Source organism: Numida meleagris, chromosome 1 (genome assembly GCF_002078875.1).
Source record: "Numida meleagris isolate 19003 breed g44 Domestic line chromosome 1, NumMel1.0, whole genome shotgun sequence".
Lineage (NCBI taxonomy): Eukaryota > Metazoa > Chordata > Aves > Galliformes > Numididae > Numida > Numida meleagris.
The window spans coordinates 38,403,134-38,418,918 of NC_034409.1; the positions used below are offsets into that span (position 1 = coordinate 38,403,134).

The 15,785-nt window shown below is 40.2% G+C and overlaps 2 protein-coding genes across 3 annotated transcripts in view; one reads left to right on the forward strand and one right to left on the reverse strand.

Annotated features, from left to right (window-relative positions):
* Positions 1-15,785, reverse strand: part of NAP1L1 (nucleosome assembly protein 1 like 1) — a 29,424-nt gene that overhangs the window by 13,164 nt on the left and 475 nt on the right. For both annotated transcript variants that reach the window (XM_021385214.1, XM_021385212.1), the window contains exons 2-4: positions 3,212-3,244; positions 2,454-2,542; positions 41-143 (exon numbers count right to left, since the gene is read on the reverse strand). In XM_021385214.1, coding sequence (XP_021240889.1) covers positions 41-143; positions 2,454-2,542; positions 3,212-3,228 — 209 coding nt within the window. In that variant the 5' untranslated portion in view covers positions 3,229-3,244. The remainder of the gene's footprint in view (positions 1-40; positions 144-2,453; positions 2,543-3,211; positions 3,245-15,785) is intronic.
* LOC110392715 overlaps positions 15,559-15,785 on the forward strand; it is a 9,082-nt gene continuing 8,855 nt past the window's right edge. Inside the window, exon 1 of the mRNA XM_021385015.1 lies at positions 15,559-15,760. Coding sequence (XP_021240690.1) covers positions 15,559-15,760 — 202 coding nt within the window. The remainder of the gene's footprint in view (positions 15,761-15,785) is intronic.

Here is a 15,785-nt window from a genome sequence, read left to right on the forward strand (position 1 = left end):
ATATCACTCAGCTCATACTGAAATAGAACAAGTATTTTACCTCTCTATATATCCTGTGGATGTTCCTACCAGACCATCAAGTCTTTCCTGAAGAGCTGCAAGAATCTGAGGATTTTGCATCATCTGCACAGTCAACTGCCGAGCTAAAATTCAAATAAAAACTCTGTAAGTGCAAAGCACATCTTCTGGACAAGGCCTGAAAGACATTTAAATTCTAAGAAAAATAGTAAATTTACTTCATATGATTCTAAGAAACACAGGCAGAATTATTTCAAATATCTCCATTTTAGATGCATGGAATCACCAAGGCTGGAAAAGACCTCTCCAGTCCAACCATTCACTTACCACCAATATTTCCCCACTAAACCATGTCCCTTAGTACAAACAAGTCCATCCTACCACTACAGTTGAAATTTTCATCCCATTTCAGATAAACACAGAGAAACAAGACTGCTTCAGACTTGGGTATAGAACTGCTTTACAAGTCTATGCTTCCATATTTTTTCCTTGCAAAAAGAATAAATTATTCATTAGAACTATTTTTTTTTTCCAAAGGAATAGCACAGCAATCCAGTCAACTCAGTCTCATATGTTACTGATTACAGAATATCAGTGCTAAATTCTTGATTTCTATTATCTACACATTTAGAAAGCAATCTGCCCAAATGGAAAACCTGTTTCAAATTATACAGTAGAAGTACATTTTGGAAAACACAAATTGCTAGCCTAAGTGTTCTCATTACCCATATTAACATCAACCCTTTTATTTCAGCTCAAAGTCTACACCGCAGTAACCTGCAGAAAGGAACTCAAACTCATTTTTAATAAGAATTTATGATCACTTATAATCATGTTGTTTTGCCTTCTTCCCTCATCCTCAACATTTGCAGGTATGCAAACAAGTATTTTGTATTCTTTACTATGTTGGTATAGCATTCTTTTAAATGACACCTTCAAATAAAAGTGAAGCTTTTCAGTCCTTCCTGAAGTTACATTTTTTGGAATGTGATTCTCTGTTTCTATGCCCTTTGCTAGAATAACCACATGAATATTCTCTTCTGCTTTTATGGCCTAGCACTGAAATTACATACTGAAAAAATTATATTTCAAGTGACATTCAAAAAAGGATGTAGTTTGTATTTTACAAGTGGAAGCTGTAATTACATCTTAATTCACATTAGTCAACACCACCCCTCTTGCTATCTACGTTTTCCCTGGTCTAACTATTCATTAGTCTTACACTTAAGAATCTAGCCAGCTGTGCCATTTGAATCTGTTACCAGTTATTCTTTCTATTCAATTTCTATTCTTTCTATTCAACTCAGTATACAAATCATACACATGGCATGCCAGTGCCAACAGCCACATTCTTCTGAACTGAAATCCAGATATTCTGTATTGCAAGTTCTTGGATCCACAAACATTTTCTGAGATTTTTCCCCCACAGTAAGAGTGCTTTACTTAAGTGTTTACTGAAAGAACTTCAACGTATTTAAAAATAGAATTATCAAGGTAAAGAAAAAATGATTAAACTCAGCAAAACTTAAAGAACAATTATGCACAGAAAAAAATACTAGAAAACTAACAAAACAACTGCTTGATAATGTCATTTCATGAGACATTTAAGTTTCCTCGTACTGAAACATGTTTCTCACTTATAAAACTCAATTTCCCTCCAAGACGCATATAGCGTAATTACTCCTCTCAGATCCTCATGTACAATTGCTGGGATTAATTACTAAAAATACACGTTACTCATCTCTAGATCCCTTTGGGACACTTGAGTACTTACCATTTAATTAGTGAAAGCTCTTCTTCAGCTGCCCTGTGTTATTCAAAATTTTGCAATCCAATTTTGAAAATGCTTTCAGCAGATACAAAGTCTCTAACCTAATCTTGAAGAAAACTGTTTTTTAGTGTTACTATTCTGCTTGAGCAATCATAGAAGGGGACATTATCAGCAATCCAGATTATCATCTCTCATAACAAACTTATTTTCTCTTTTGGGTACTTGCTCTTCAGGGAAAGGATGAAGAATTTATTATTTCCAAGAGCAGTAACAACATTTTAACCTTGTTCTCACACAATTTAGCAGCAAATTACTAAGAAACTGATCAAAATAATAAATATATGCAATTGGGGTTTTTTTTTTTGAAAGCTTTTAACTGCCACTAGATTTGAAATCATCTGATAACAATAATCTTCTCTTTTCCAGTTATATGTCCTTATAGGTGGTCAGCACTGCTTGTACTGTTACTGACCATGGCTAAAATGAATAATGCAATTATTGAGACAACAGCAATCAGAAAACTAGAAAAAAAGTAATTGCTTCAGAATTTAAACAGAGTAGCATACCAGTAGTTATGCTTCAGCACTTCCCTTAAAAATATAAAAAACTTTTAACACTGATTAGAAACCAGTTCTGCAGCTACTTAAAAAGCCTTCAATGTTACCTTTACTGTTGGCATCTTCACCAGTTTCTTCCTCTTCCACATCTTCAACATCTTCCATATCCTGTTGATCAAGTTCGGACTGTTCTTTGCTGTTAGGAATATTCAATAATAAGATTGAGAAGTTTGTGGCTTGTATTTTTAATCTACAATAAGCTTAAAGAGTTCAAAGATCAATGATCAAGAGTTCAAGAGATCATGTTGGTAGAAGTAAACAGATTTTCGTGGATTAGGAACTGATGCATTTGAAAGTTCTAATAGCTAAAGACAAATTTGTCTTTATAAATTCAGAGTCACTTTCAGACTCAGTATCTAGAACTAACAATTTTTCACAATTTTGAGGATTCCTTTTCACAAAAGAATTCCTTCAGCTCCTATCAACATGAACAAGTTCAAGTCTCCTTCTGCTCTACACATTCTTTTTGACAAACTGTTCAGGCCTTGAGAACTGAGATTAGGTTCACCCAAACAATACGTCAAACACCACAAAATATAAGCAAAGTACAGAAAAAACTTCATACAGTGAATCAAGAGTAACAAGTAACATTATAAATTTTTCTTCCTTAATTCCAACTAATAAATAAGTTAATTGGCATGAGGAACCCAAGATCTTGCCGTGTGATCTAAACTTCACACCTTGACAGAGTGTCAAGATCTCACAGTAGTAGACTCCGCCCCTCATGCATCTGGAGAACATCGCCATCTGAAGCATAGGAAAGGACACCCTGTTACAGTCTCAGTAACCTACAGATTTTACTTACTTGTCAATGTCTGCCATTCTCAGATTTCAAATCCTAGAGAAAAAATGCAAGAACAGTATTAGATATCACTTAGAAAGTTTACAGGCAAGTGCCATAAGACTGAAAAAGAAACAAACTACGTTAGCTTTTAGAAATAAGGTAAATAAGTATTGTAAAGAGTAGCATATCTCACACACAGATGTTTGGAGCTCACTCTAGTGCATACAGAAATTCTGAAAAATGTCTCTGTGGTTTAGACCAATGGATCTACTGACAAGTTTAAATGCCAACAAAATGGCATATTGCATTTTGTATCTGTATTAACGTCAAGATTGAAAGCTAGTCTTGTCTAATTGAAAGTAACAAAATTATGAAATAGAATCTGAGGAAAAAAGTGAAGCAACAAGGATGCTAGAACCCCTTTGGTAACTCTTTTCTCACTTTCAATACCTAACTGCAGATACAACTCTTAATGCTATCTTGCAACACTAAGACTTGTGAATTCATTTTTCATCCCAACTTTACAGAGCCAATCCAAGTAATTCCTCAAAATACCCAGAGAATTGAAACATTTTAAAATCAATTTGATGCCACTGTACCAAGCTATTTAACACAGCAAATTTCCCAAACTGAATAATCAGAATTTTCTTAACACCAAAGTGTCACCGTAAGCACGTTCAAGACCTAGTAACTACAAACAGCATATGTTGAGACCCTCGTAAAGCTTGCATACGATGAAATGCCTGTGTTCTCAAATGTATTACAGAATGGATAACATTTTCCACCAGCAAAATACTTCAATTCTAGCGTACAAAAAAAAAGATGTTTCTGGTAGCTTAAAGTCAGAAACAATATTACACACAAGACAATACCATACCATTACTACTGTCTCAGGCCCAGTGGTTTAGGAGACACCAAGTACCAAGAATAATCCATTAGCTCAAGAAACATGGAAACCACCACTTTAGAGTTCTCATGTTAGCTGCCACCCACTTAAACAAATTTATTTCTAGAAACTCAGCTCCTTATCATGCATTCCAACGAGAATTTTAACCAAAGTAGGTTAGCTTTGCTTGAACTGTCAAAAAATGTGTAACAAGCATAATCTCATTACGATCAGGATATTAAAACTCAATATGAAGAGATACTGGAATTCAAATTTCCCAAAATTTAACATCTTCTTTCTAAATAAAACCGAAGTATACTTTTCTACTTCCCAACAGTTCCATGGAAAGGAAGCATCCAATGTCTTCCTGACAACAAAGCACTTAGGAGGTTCCCTGTAAAAACAACAATTCAATCCCCTAGTCTGTGGGAAAACTAGAGAACCAACTGTTTGTCAGTTCACTTCAGAAAAACACAGTATTTGCTACCAACTAGAATGGCAACACTACCGTAAGCCAAGCATCCAACAATTCAGTAATAAATCAAGGAGTTCCAGTAACATTTCTGATTCACTTTTAATTTTCACACATTTCAGATAAAGTTTGCCCGTTGTGTGACTTCAGATTTACACACAGATACAAGCTGCCTATAAAACAGTTCCAAACAGTCTCCTTTGCATATCATTCTCAGAAGAATGATAGCATGGACTGAAGACCTATAGAAACTGTGAACACAACAATTACAATTTAGATGTCTCCACATTTCTTGAACAATACCACAGTTAGCATTGTTTCTGACTTGCTAAACATTTTAGCCATGCCAAATATATAACTTTTTCTAATGCATTCTTAGCTTGTTCTTCATTCAGGACCTTTTCAAGGAGACCAGTAGCCACACTTTGTAAAAGAGCACAAAGCGCACAGTGAACCTGTCTTTCGTGCAGGTGACACACAATCACATTAACTATTACTGTTCCTTATAGGTACATTTCCCATCTCCATTAAAATATCATCTCACCTTCTATCTGTTTAGAAACAGCACTTTCAAAGGCATACCATATACCACACAGCCCACATGGTCTCCCCAGGCCAGCAGGCTAGGTGAAACAGCAGTAGAAGCACCTTTGCTCAAACAGACTGACTTCTATAGTTCAATTAAGCTTTTTTTTTTTTGAAGAGGTATCATGAGATTAGCCATGACCACATCATGCAAAGAAAACCTTTTAATAAGTACCCATATCATCCCCAACAGCCACTACTAGCAGATATCTATTTAAGAGCAATGACATGGCAAAAATTCCCCCATAAATTCTTCCAGCCTTCAGCTACATTCAGAAAACAAACATGTAGGCTTCAGAAGTACAGATATTTAACAACCCTATAATTATTCTATTTCATAAACTAGTCCTCATCCTCCCCTGAAATCATGCAGCTGAGCTGATGTTATCATCCACATAAAGCACTAAAATCCTGGTTTTCAGTTACAACAATCAGCTTGGAGTTCTTATGTGAAATTCTCTGGAGCACGTCCAAAGAAGGGCAATGAAGCTGGTGAAGGGTCTGGAACACAAGTCTTATAAGGATTAGCTGAGGGAACTGGGATTGTTTAGCCTGGAGAAGAGTACACTCAGGGGAAAACCTTATTGCTCTCTACAAATACCCGAAAGGAGACAGTGGTGAGGTGGGGATCAGTCTCTTCTTGCACATAACTAGCAACAGGACAAGAGGGAATGGTCTCAAGTTGCACCAGGGGAGATTCAAGTTGGATGTTAGGAAGAATTTCTTCTCAGAAAGGGTGGTGAGATGTTCAAACAGGCTGCCCAGGGAGGTAATGGAATCACCACCCCTGGAGATGTTCAAGAAGCATTTGGATGTTGCACTAAGGGATATGGTTTAGTGGAAAACAGTGGTGGTAGATAGACAGTTGGGCTGAATGATCTTGGAGGTCTTTTTCAACCTAGGTGACTCTATGATTTTCCTATACTAGGCAAGAGTGGCAAGTGAAGTTTCACTAGTAGCTTCCATGTTCTCAAATTTCTCTGCAGATCGTTTTGTCTTTTTAATTCAGAACTACCACCTAGCATCAACAGCCTTCATCCTTCTGCTATTCATTCCTCTTTCCAAGACCTCACTGGAAGACCATGCTTATAACCACACTGAAAGCACTCACCACAGCACAGAACTCTACAGAAATCCCACCTGTCTCTACAAGGGGCAGTTGCATCGCTGTCTGCTTCCTAGTCCGTAAGCTGTCTATGCAAGTACTGCAAGTAGCTTTACAACAATAGCCTAGTTTATAGTTCACTCTAGAACTTTGGGAAAAGTTCCAAAGTTTTTGTTTGGAAATTCAGGTAGATTATATAACAAACAGCTGTCAACTTCAGTACTTTCCTTCAGTGCGTTCACATCTTCTTCACCCGTTTTTCCTTCTGTTCTCCTTGCATTGGCTTTTGTCATACCTTATCCGTTAATCTGCCCTCTGCTTCTTACACAACTCTGTATCAAAACAGTCGCAGTTGGAGATTTCTTCCCCAAACTGAGGAGCCATGTTTGCCATGACACTGTCATCTGTCAGCTCAAGACAACTGTGCTTGTGTTATGAGGCTACCAGGCACTATGCCAACAGAACTATGTTGGCAGACAATTAGACTAATCTGCGCAACCCAACAGCATGGATATATAGCTGCATTGCATTTAGTTTGCTGTCATTTACTTAAACAAGCATAAGCTTCTCTACAAACACGCTCTATTGGTGAAGAACTGTAGCGGCAGACATCTCTCCAAAACTCCTTGGATGTAGTACTCCTATCATATGTCTTTCCTCGAGAGTCAACACGCCCTCCTTCCTAGATTTTTTCATAGGTACATTTAAGACTGTGAACAGCAGGTGCACCTTGGCATGTGTGGCAAGAGGCATTCACTGGTATCACTGCTTGAAGCAGCCCTTGGGAGATGCAAGGGAAGGCTTACAAGCGCTAACACCATAGCTTCCACTTCTCAAAATCCAGATGGCAAATATATATACATTTTTTAAAAACACAAATCAGGAGGTTTTTCCCTGTTATTTGAACCACTGTTGCCAGAAGCACTGAATTACCAGCAAATACAGAGGTGCTCCACGGCTCCAGTTGCAGTAAAAGTTGTTTTGCTGCTTACTATAAAAATAAAAAAGGGGATAAGAAATGCTTATCTTATCTCCACAGGACTTTAAAGACAGCACATAGGAAGTTAACGCTACAAAAAGGAAGCAAAAGAACAAAAAGCAAAATACAGTACAAGCTTTCTAAATGGTAAGGTCTCAAACTTTCTTACAGATGGCTCGAGCTGCCATCACAAGCAATGTGCTCTTTCTCAAAACTGAAAGGTCAGGAGACTGATAAGCAACCACAACATTCTACAGGATGTACTCAAAAAGTTAGAGCCCCTTTAAAACCTCAAATCTTATCAAAACAGTATCAAAGTTCACTATTTGTCATAATGTTTTAAGTATACTTTAATTCTAACCTCTGTTATAACATTATTTTCATATTTATTTATTTATTATTTATTTTTCTTCAGTAAACACTGAGTCTTTCCCAGGCAAACCACCTGAACCTTTCCCTGCCCCAGCCTCCCTTTACTCTCACAGAAAGCAGCCTGAGCTCGCGCAACAGAACCAGCCACGTTAGAGCTAGGAGTAAATGTCCCTGTGAGGAGCCTTTCTTTCTGAAGGTCAACTCTGGACACTCAAAGGGAGCGTGCAGCTATCAGATTACCCTGACATCCGCTCAGCCTCAGGGAAGTGAGTCCCAGCAAGGTGAGCTGGGAGTCAGCTGACAGGGCACAGCCCAGCAGGCTGCTGGTGTGCCAGCGGCCCTCAGCTGCGAGCATCCCTGTGGGTAGCCAACAGTGCACAGTGCCCACCCCGTCCCTTTCAGGCAACCTCATTTCCCCCCTCTGGAGGAATTACTCAATTAGCTTGCAATAGCAACAAGAAGAAGTTTCTCAAGTAGTTCAAGGGACACAAGAAGGCTTTTTGAGAATACTGAACCCAGGCTACAGCCAAGCCTTGTTTACTCACATCTTTAGCAGAAGCCTACTATTTTGCCACAACTAATTTCCTAAATAGTCAATAACTCAGAGTACTGCACATAAGTCAGTCCGCCCATAGAACAGCAGCCACAGCCTCTTTCTGTCTCTGGCAAGCCTTGGCCAACTGAAAGCAACACCTTAACAGAAAGCCTCAAACAAGTGAGCTCTGTGTGCAATTAAGAAGTTGCAACAGAAAAATAATGAATTGGGTGGACTAAGTCAGATGTCAGCAAAGAAAAGAGAGGTGCAGCTGGAAGACAGCTAGTTGTATTTTTAAAACAATCAGGATTAAGTCCTTGTGCTGCTATTTGCAATGCATGCAGAAACCAAAGGTGCCAGACAAATTACATCATACCAGCCAAGTTCAACTCATTAAAGACTGGGAAACTCTAAAGGAATACATTCCCCGATGGTTCTTTCAGGCTGCAGTTCTTGCCTACAGCAACTTGCAGCTTTTTTGTTTACATAAACCAGCACCAATCAAGCCCCCCCCTCGCCCCCCCCAAAAAAGGAGCATAGAGTTCCACCACAAGACTCTTCACCTGTAGATGTTTAAAATAATTGCTTCAGGTAGCTTGCTGTAGCTTTCACCTCTACTAGAGGTTTGTAACTCCGATGCCTAGTGCTTTTTCATTCACATAAATACAGAACTGGCTGACCAGTTTAAGAAGTACACGCTCCTTTGAGATGTGTAGCCTTGCACCAAAATGTTTGGTACTAAGACCTAAAAGAATATGTGTATGAATCATTTCACAAGTGTTAGTAGCAGCTCTGGTACCAACTGCCAGGTAGGAAAGCTGTTACATGGGAAGGGATCACACAGCTTGGGAGCAGCTGGGAGAGCATTTAGCTTCCCTTCAAGAAGGAGCAACTGAATAATGTATAAGATTAAAAAAGCTGCTTCAAAAGGGAATTAAGCAGAAGACCAAATATTTTCTTTGTGCTTCTGTGATCAAATTCGTGAAGTCTCTATTATCCATTTTTCATTAGCATGGAAAGTGGTGATGAAACAAGAGGATATCGTGCGCGTTGTTAGCATGGCATACAGATACATTACAAACAGATGATACTATTCATGTTACGGAAAAATGTCTTCCTGGGAAAGCTGAAAGTCAAAAAAATACCCACCTCAACTGAGACGGGGAGCCCTGCACTAGAACATCAAGACAACACATCTGGTGATGAAAGACATTACTAGCCACTGAGCTCTCCAGGGAAAATTTCTGTTATTAGTACCTCACATTTCTTCTGCTAACAAAAGATTCCTGATTGCTAGCGTAGAAGAACAAAAATTAATACAATTAATTTAAATTAAAATCTAGAGTAGATAATTAAGATTGCCTGCCCAAATGCAAGCAGAGAAAAAGAAAGAGCATGGGATAATACTCAAGAAAGCACTAGCATATTACAAAGACTGTCAAGGTGTGTGTGAAGGGACCAAGGTGATAACGGTGAGTGCAAGCAAGGCACCTAGGTTCCTCAGAGAAACAAGGTGCCACTGGCTCCTTGCAGTAACCTGGACCAAGCCCATCTGTTCCGCTTCATTTTATCATGCAACAACCAGCTCATCCACTACGCCCAAATAGCCACACAGCCAACAGCCAGAAACACTCACTGCCATGGGGATAGATGGGAACTGTCAGCAGAACCTTGGGTAAGAGCAGTCAGAATTAAAGGGTAAGAAAATCAAATGAGCAGTTGCATTTCACAAAAATAGATTTAGAACTTTTAACTTGTAGCTGCTATGCTGACTAACAAGGGAAGCGCTCAGGTCACCCCAAGGGAGATGCATGTCTTTGTCAATGGCAGAAACATGTTTCTTCACTGACCATACAATTTTCCAGTCAACTAAAGACTATATAGTTGGCAAATATTGCCAAAAAAGCTGGCTCTGGTTCTTCTTCACCTATACATACACCTTTCCCTTCATAAGCAACGGCTGAGTAACTGGAAGATTAGAAGAAGTGACAGGTATTTCTCTTGTACAGTCAAATGTGCATGAGCAGGGTCAGGAGGAGGACACCACAGGTGAGATACCTTTAAGAATAACTCAGGAATCAGGTAAGACAAGTTTGGAGTTACTGTGAAAACATACACTACAGCATCTTGCCTCCCTGACAGATTAACTTGGCAAGATTTGGAACTCTGTAGTAGAAAATAAAATATTCATGGTACTGCTGACCCAAGTATCACAGCATTATTAACAAATTAACTACAGTGGCATGTTCACTGCCCTTCAATGTGCCATTTTTACTCTAATAACTACTCAAGTGAAGGCACCAGTTGCAGCCATTTTGCCATTGCAACTATTTCACTAGTGCTTGCAAGCCTTTGTTGCACATGTTGTGGCATGCAAGCAGATTTCCACACTTTTAAGTTCTCAATGTGATGAGAAAACTAATTCCTTAAAATAAAGCAGAGTGATCACATATATCACTCATTTAATTTGTTATTAGTAACTGCAGGGCTTCCTTTCATTTGTATGCAACGTGTCTCAGAGCTTTCACCTTAACTAGTCTTTAAACCAGGAAAGGAAAGTCAGTGGACAAATACTGAAATCCTCTAGTTCTGTATCATTTTGTTATTTAAGATACTGCATGTTTATTCTTGCAAGAAAAAAGACACAAGTAACCAAAAAGTCCCCAAGAGAAGAAGAAAACAAACTACAGAATTACAATTTGAAATCAGAACTGAGTTACATCTGCATGTTTGTCTCTGCTACTGATCTGTACTCCCTGATCATGTTGAAAAAAATAAAAAGGTGATTAACACACAATGTGGTCTTTGTTCTGGATGCCAAGATTCTGTAGCAGAAAACATACCAATTTCTGTTTAGGATAATCTTTCCTTACTGGAAAAGTAATCCATAAGTTTAAATTCATATCTGAAAAATCAAAACGGGGATTTTTCTAAACAAACTAACCAGTGTGAGTGTTGCAATATTCTCTTTTCCAACACTGATAAGAGGAAAACACCTCCCATACTGAAGGGTAAAAATCTTCATATATGAAAAGACCTAGAGCTTCTTAAAGCTGGGGCTCTTCAGCCTAGTGAAGAAAAGGCTCTGGGGGAACCTCATATAGCAGCCTTCCAGAACCTGAAGGGGCCTAATGGAAAGCTGGGGAAGGACTTTTTAGAATGGCATGTAGCAACAGGATGAGGGGAAATAGCTTTAAACTGGAAGAGGGTAGGTTTAGACCAGATATTAGGAAGAAATTCTTTACTGTGAGGGTGGTGAGACACTGGAACAGGTTGCCCAGTGAGGTTGTGGATGCCCCCTCCCTGGAAGCACTCAAGGCCAGGCTGGATGGGGCTGTGAGCAACATGGTCTAGAGGGAGGTGTCTCTGCCTATAGCAGGGGGGTTGGAACTAGATGATCTTAAAGATCCCTTCCAATCCAAACCCTGTTCTGTGATTCTACGATTCCCGAGGGAGTATTTCTCTATACAGTTTATGTTGGTACAGATATGAATTTCTTAACAGTGCTGAACAAGTAATACATAAATAGGGCTTTAGCAAAGTACGTTAGGTAGCAGGGTGCATTTTAACAGCTGAGCAAGATGAACCTGAGTACATCAAAGCATCAGAAAGGAAGGAAAAGAAAGGGTCAGCTGACTACTGAGAGTGCCACATAATCAAACACAACCATATTGGCAGTTACACTATCTGCAAGACTCACCACTACAGCATTAAGGTTCTAACAGATTTGATTTGGAAAACATGTTTTTACAGCCTTATCCAAAAAAGCAAGTTAAAAAGGAACTACTTTCTACGGTTTCAAATTGGTGGGTTTTTTTTGCTGGAACATCTGATGAATGCAGTATAGGAAATTTATTCACTCCCTGCGAAGCCATTGAAATTCATAAAATATATTTAGCAACTTTCTTGCTACCTTCAGTTCCATTTTTTTTCCCATGGAAATGAAGCCATTATTACACAGCAAACCCTCAAACAACCGGTTTTCAATGAAGAAGGAGGCACTCACTGAAGAAAGAGGACAATAATTTAACTTGGATACATTCTAGTGGCTGCTAAGGGTCAGATGTTACAAGTGGTACAGAGACACAATGTAAGTATATACACACAACCGATTATGGTAGGGGAAATGAATACAAGTGAAGAATTTAAAACGTGTTTGTAACCATACAGCACACCTTTAGAAGGCCAAGGAATTCGAAGCTTATTTACAAACTTCTTTTCATAAGAAGTTTGGTTTGTTTTTTTTTCTGAATTTCACTCAGTTGTGATTTTGGCAGCAGCAGAAGTACCCGATCAATTCATAACAGCAAACAAGGTGATACAAGAGTCAAAAGGCCAAATCAGGAAGATGTCACCAGCTCAACAAAGGCAAGCACGTTCCTGATGACACTGCCTTGCAGACACGGAACAGAACTAAGTGCTTTGACTGACACATATTTCACATCCAAACTTAAGATTAGTAATTTCCAGAAGTGGAATATCACGGAATTAAGAACTGTTCAAAAAGACAACATAAGTTAGTTAAAAGAAAAAGTACTAAAATCTAAAGTACCACGTATTAGAAGCAATTCAAACGATTGTATTATTCAAAAGGCTAAGAAATTGCTCTGCAAAGATGCCAGTATAATGGCATGCAGCCCACTAAAGACTTCTATTCAACATACAAAAGCAGTCAAGATCTGAATTGGATGCTTGGTGACGGAAACAATAAAACCCACAACGGTTATATACTTTCAGTAATACATCCTTCATAAAAACACTATTTGCTGCTGCACACTGTGGTAGAGATTCAGGGCCTAGCAACATGAATGTCTGAAGAGAAATAGCCTGAATCTGACATTAATAGTCTCTCAGAGGTGAACAATGAAAAGTGACAAAAATAAACAAGGAAGCTAAAAACAAACCAACTAAAAACTGTTTTGGATGTAACTAAGTACTGTGGATTTGTCTTTGGCGGTTGTTTTTTTCCCCTCTTCTTGATGGTTTTTCTTCCACCATCCCCACCCCCAAACTTAATCTTTCAATGCTTAAGCCAGCTTTTCAAACTAGAGGCGTAACTAAAAGGAAGCCTTCCCTTAAAGACAAGTCATCCCCCCAAGACGTGTAGAAAAACCACTGCTATTTTGAAACATCTAGTATTAAAGGCCATCTCCAACAAAGTAGTGGACTGAACGCACCTTCTTGCGGATTTGGAAAAGACAAGTATTCATGATTCTATCCTGCCACGAACTTCCTGCATTATTTTTAAGCAGCTGGTTTTCTCACAAGGTCTTCAAATGAATCACCCAGCAACTTCTGTGACACCTTCCAGGAACATCTGGTTTTCCAGACAAACACACTGAGACACCAACCCTACTCTCCAGGTTAACGAAGTCAGGTGGTGAGGAAGCGCACCAACCTTTAAGTGGAGTGAGGATCAGATAGATTACATTAACTACGTTATAATTACTTCTGAGCTCAAAGTAATTTACAAATTAAAACTGACCTACAAACACTAGTCCCCACAATCGTTTCTCAGATTAAACACCTCCTGTACAACACAGTTCTGCTCTATTACTTACTAGCTGGCTCCCATCAAGAACCTAGATGGAAGGCAGCCTCCAGTCAGAAACCAACTCAGAGGACCCCACAGCTCTAGCAAAACACAATCACCATTGAGGAGTCATGTTTCTGGGTGCAAAGTAGAATTTTCTGTACAAGTGCCTACTAGCACCACAAATACAAAAGAAATATTAATTCGTGGAAGAAAAAAACAGAGTTGAAGTTCCATTGAATGTTTTTACAAATGCAGAAAAACAAACAGGTATTTAGAAAACACCTACATCTCCATTTTCAGCAACCTGTCAAACTCCTTAAGTTTCCCAAAGAAGAATCAGACTTCTGACAGTTCTGTTTGAGACACACCATGTTTGCAGCTGGGTAAAGGGACTCTTAAGATGAACAGGGTTACTGCCATACGAACAAAAAACAAACAGATACTATAGATATGTTCATTATACCTGTTAGCCCACTGGAACAAAGTGGCTTTCACCAAAGGTTTTGATCAAAAATTGCAAACAGAACATACTTATCTTACTTCCCCTGAGATTTTCTCCTACTGAAACTCAAACCCTCAAGCTATTTCACTCCCCTGAAGGGATATAATCTCTGTCACAATGAATTAAATTCTCCCTGCTACAAGTGCTTCAATTTCTGGGAGCTAAGTGAATGATTTATGCCAACGGTACCAGCAGTACAGTAAGCCAAAGTTTGCTAAAAGATCTGCAGCTCTGTCGTTACTTTAAAGGAAATGGTGTCTGCCTGGAAGACTTGGGTCTCCCTCAGTGTCGTGGAAATCCTTATAAGAAAGCTTCACAATGTAAATAAATGCCTACCATGCTCTGCTTTCAGTTTCACTTGCGCGCAGCTGACAATGAGCATGTGAGGTAGAAGCCAAGAAAAACCAGACCACCCACTTCAGGGCACTTGCTAAGCAGATCTCCATAACAATTCCCCTTCCTGCTCCCAGGAGCCTTCAGTCTGAGCAGCAGCACAGCGAGCCCACGGCTGCTAGCGCTTCCTGTAGCGCCGGGCTGACGGCACAACTGCAGCACGCTACTTCCGCACGTGTGCAGCAGCCCCAGCGCTTCGCTGCCCTGAAAACGTAAGAGGACCAGGGCTTCAAGAAGAGACGTGCACCAGGCCCTGCTGCGTACGCGGACAAACAGCTCCTGATCACCAGAAACCAAAGCACACAATGTGCACGGTACAGGAAGGGAGACTGCTGGTACGTACCTCCCACACAGCACTGAGGGCACACAAACACAGGTTCAGCTGGGGCCTACGCTAAGCACTGGTAACAGCTTTCCAGGTACCCAAAGCCTTAAGTCCTCAAGTTTTTACCTGGTAGAGGCACCTACATCACCCAATTCCAGTGTGCGTAGGCTCCAAATTTTATTTTGCCCTAAAAGTTAGGATAATTAGAAGATTTACAAGAGAATGAAGACCACACATCTTATTCAAGCCCATTCTCATCCATTAAGGAGTTCTCTGCTGTAAGAAGGTTACAGCAGAAGCTGCTAACGCTGCTGTCAGAACACACCTACAGCTGTACACAGCCTCCAGCCTTAGTTCTCCTCTCAAGCTTTACTTCATGACTGCAATGAAAACAAATGAGGCGCTACCTCTGGTCCAGTTGATACAGTGCACACTATCAAAACCAAACTCCAGCGCGGGGGGTGGGGGCACGATGCATCACGCAGAGCTCCATTCCGCTCTTACCCTCCTCGAGGGAAGGCAGAGCAGGGACTGCTGGCACACCGCACGGGGCTCCAAGCACCAAACGGACACGCACAGAACTGCAGCGTGCCTGGAGATGAACTGTGCAGATGCTGCCATGTTACCCGTGTACCAGCGCGCAGAGGGTCTGTGCCCACTTCGGGCAGCAGACGGAAAATGCTGAAAGCATCACGAGTGAGCGTCCCCCAGCATTTAACGGGGAGTAGATGGACCCGCGTGGCACGCAGGAAGATAGATACGAATGCCAAACGCAACCCAGCGGCAGCTCCCAGCTCTCTACGGCAGTTCTCTCGCCTCTCGGCCACCACCCGCCTGCCGACACCGCCGGGGCTCACCGGGCCGAGGCGGCGGTCCCCGGGCGCGGCCGGCAGCGGCACCCGGCC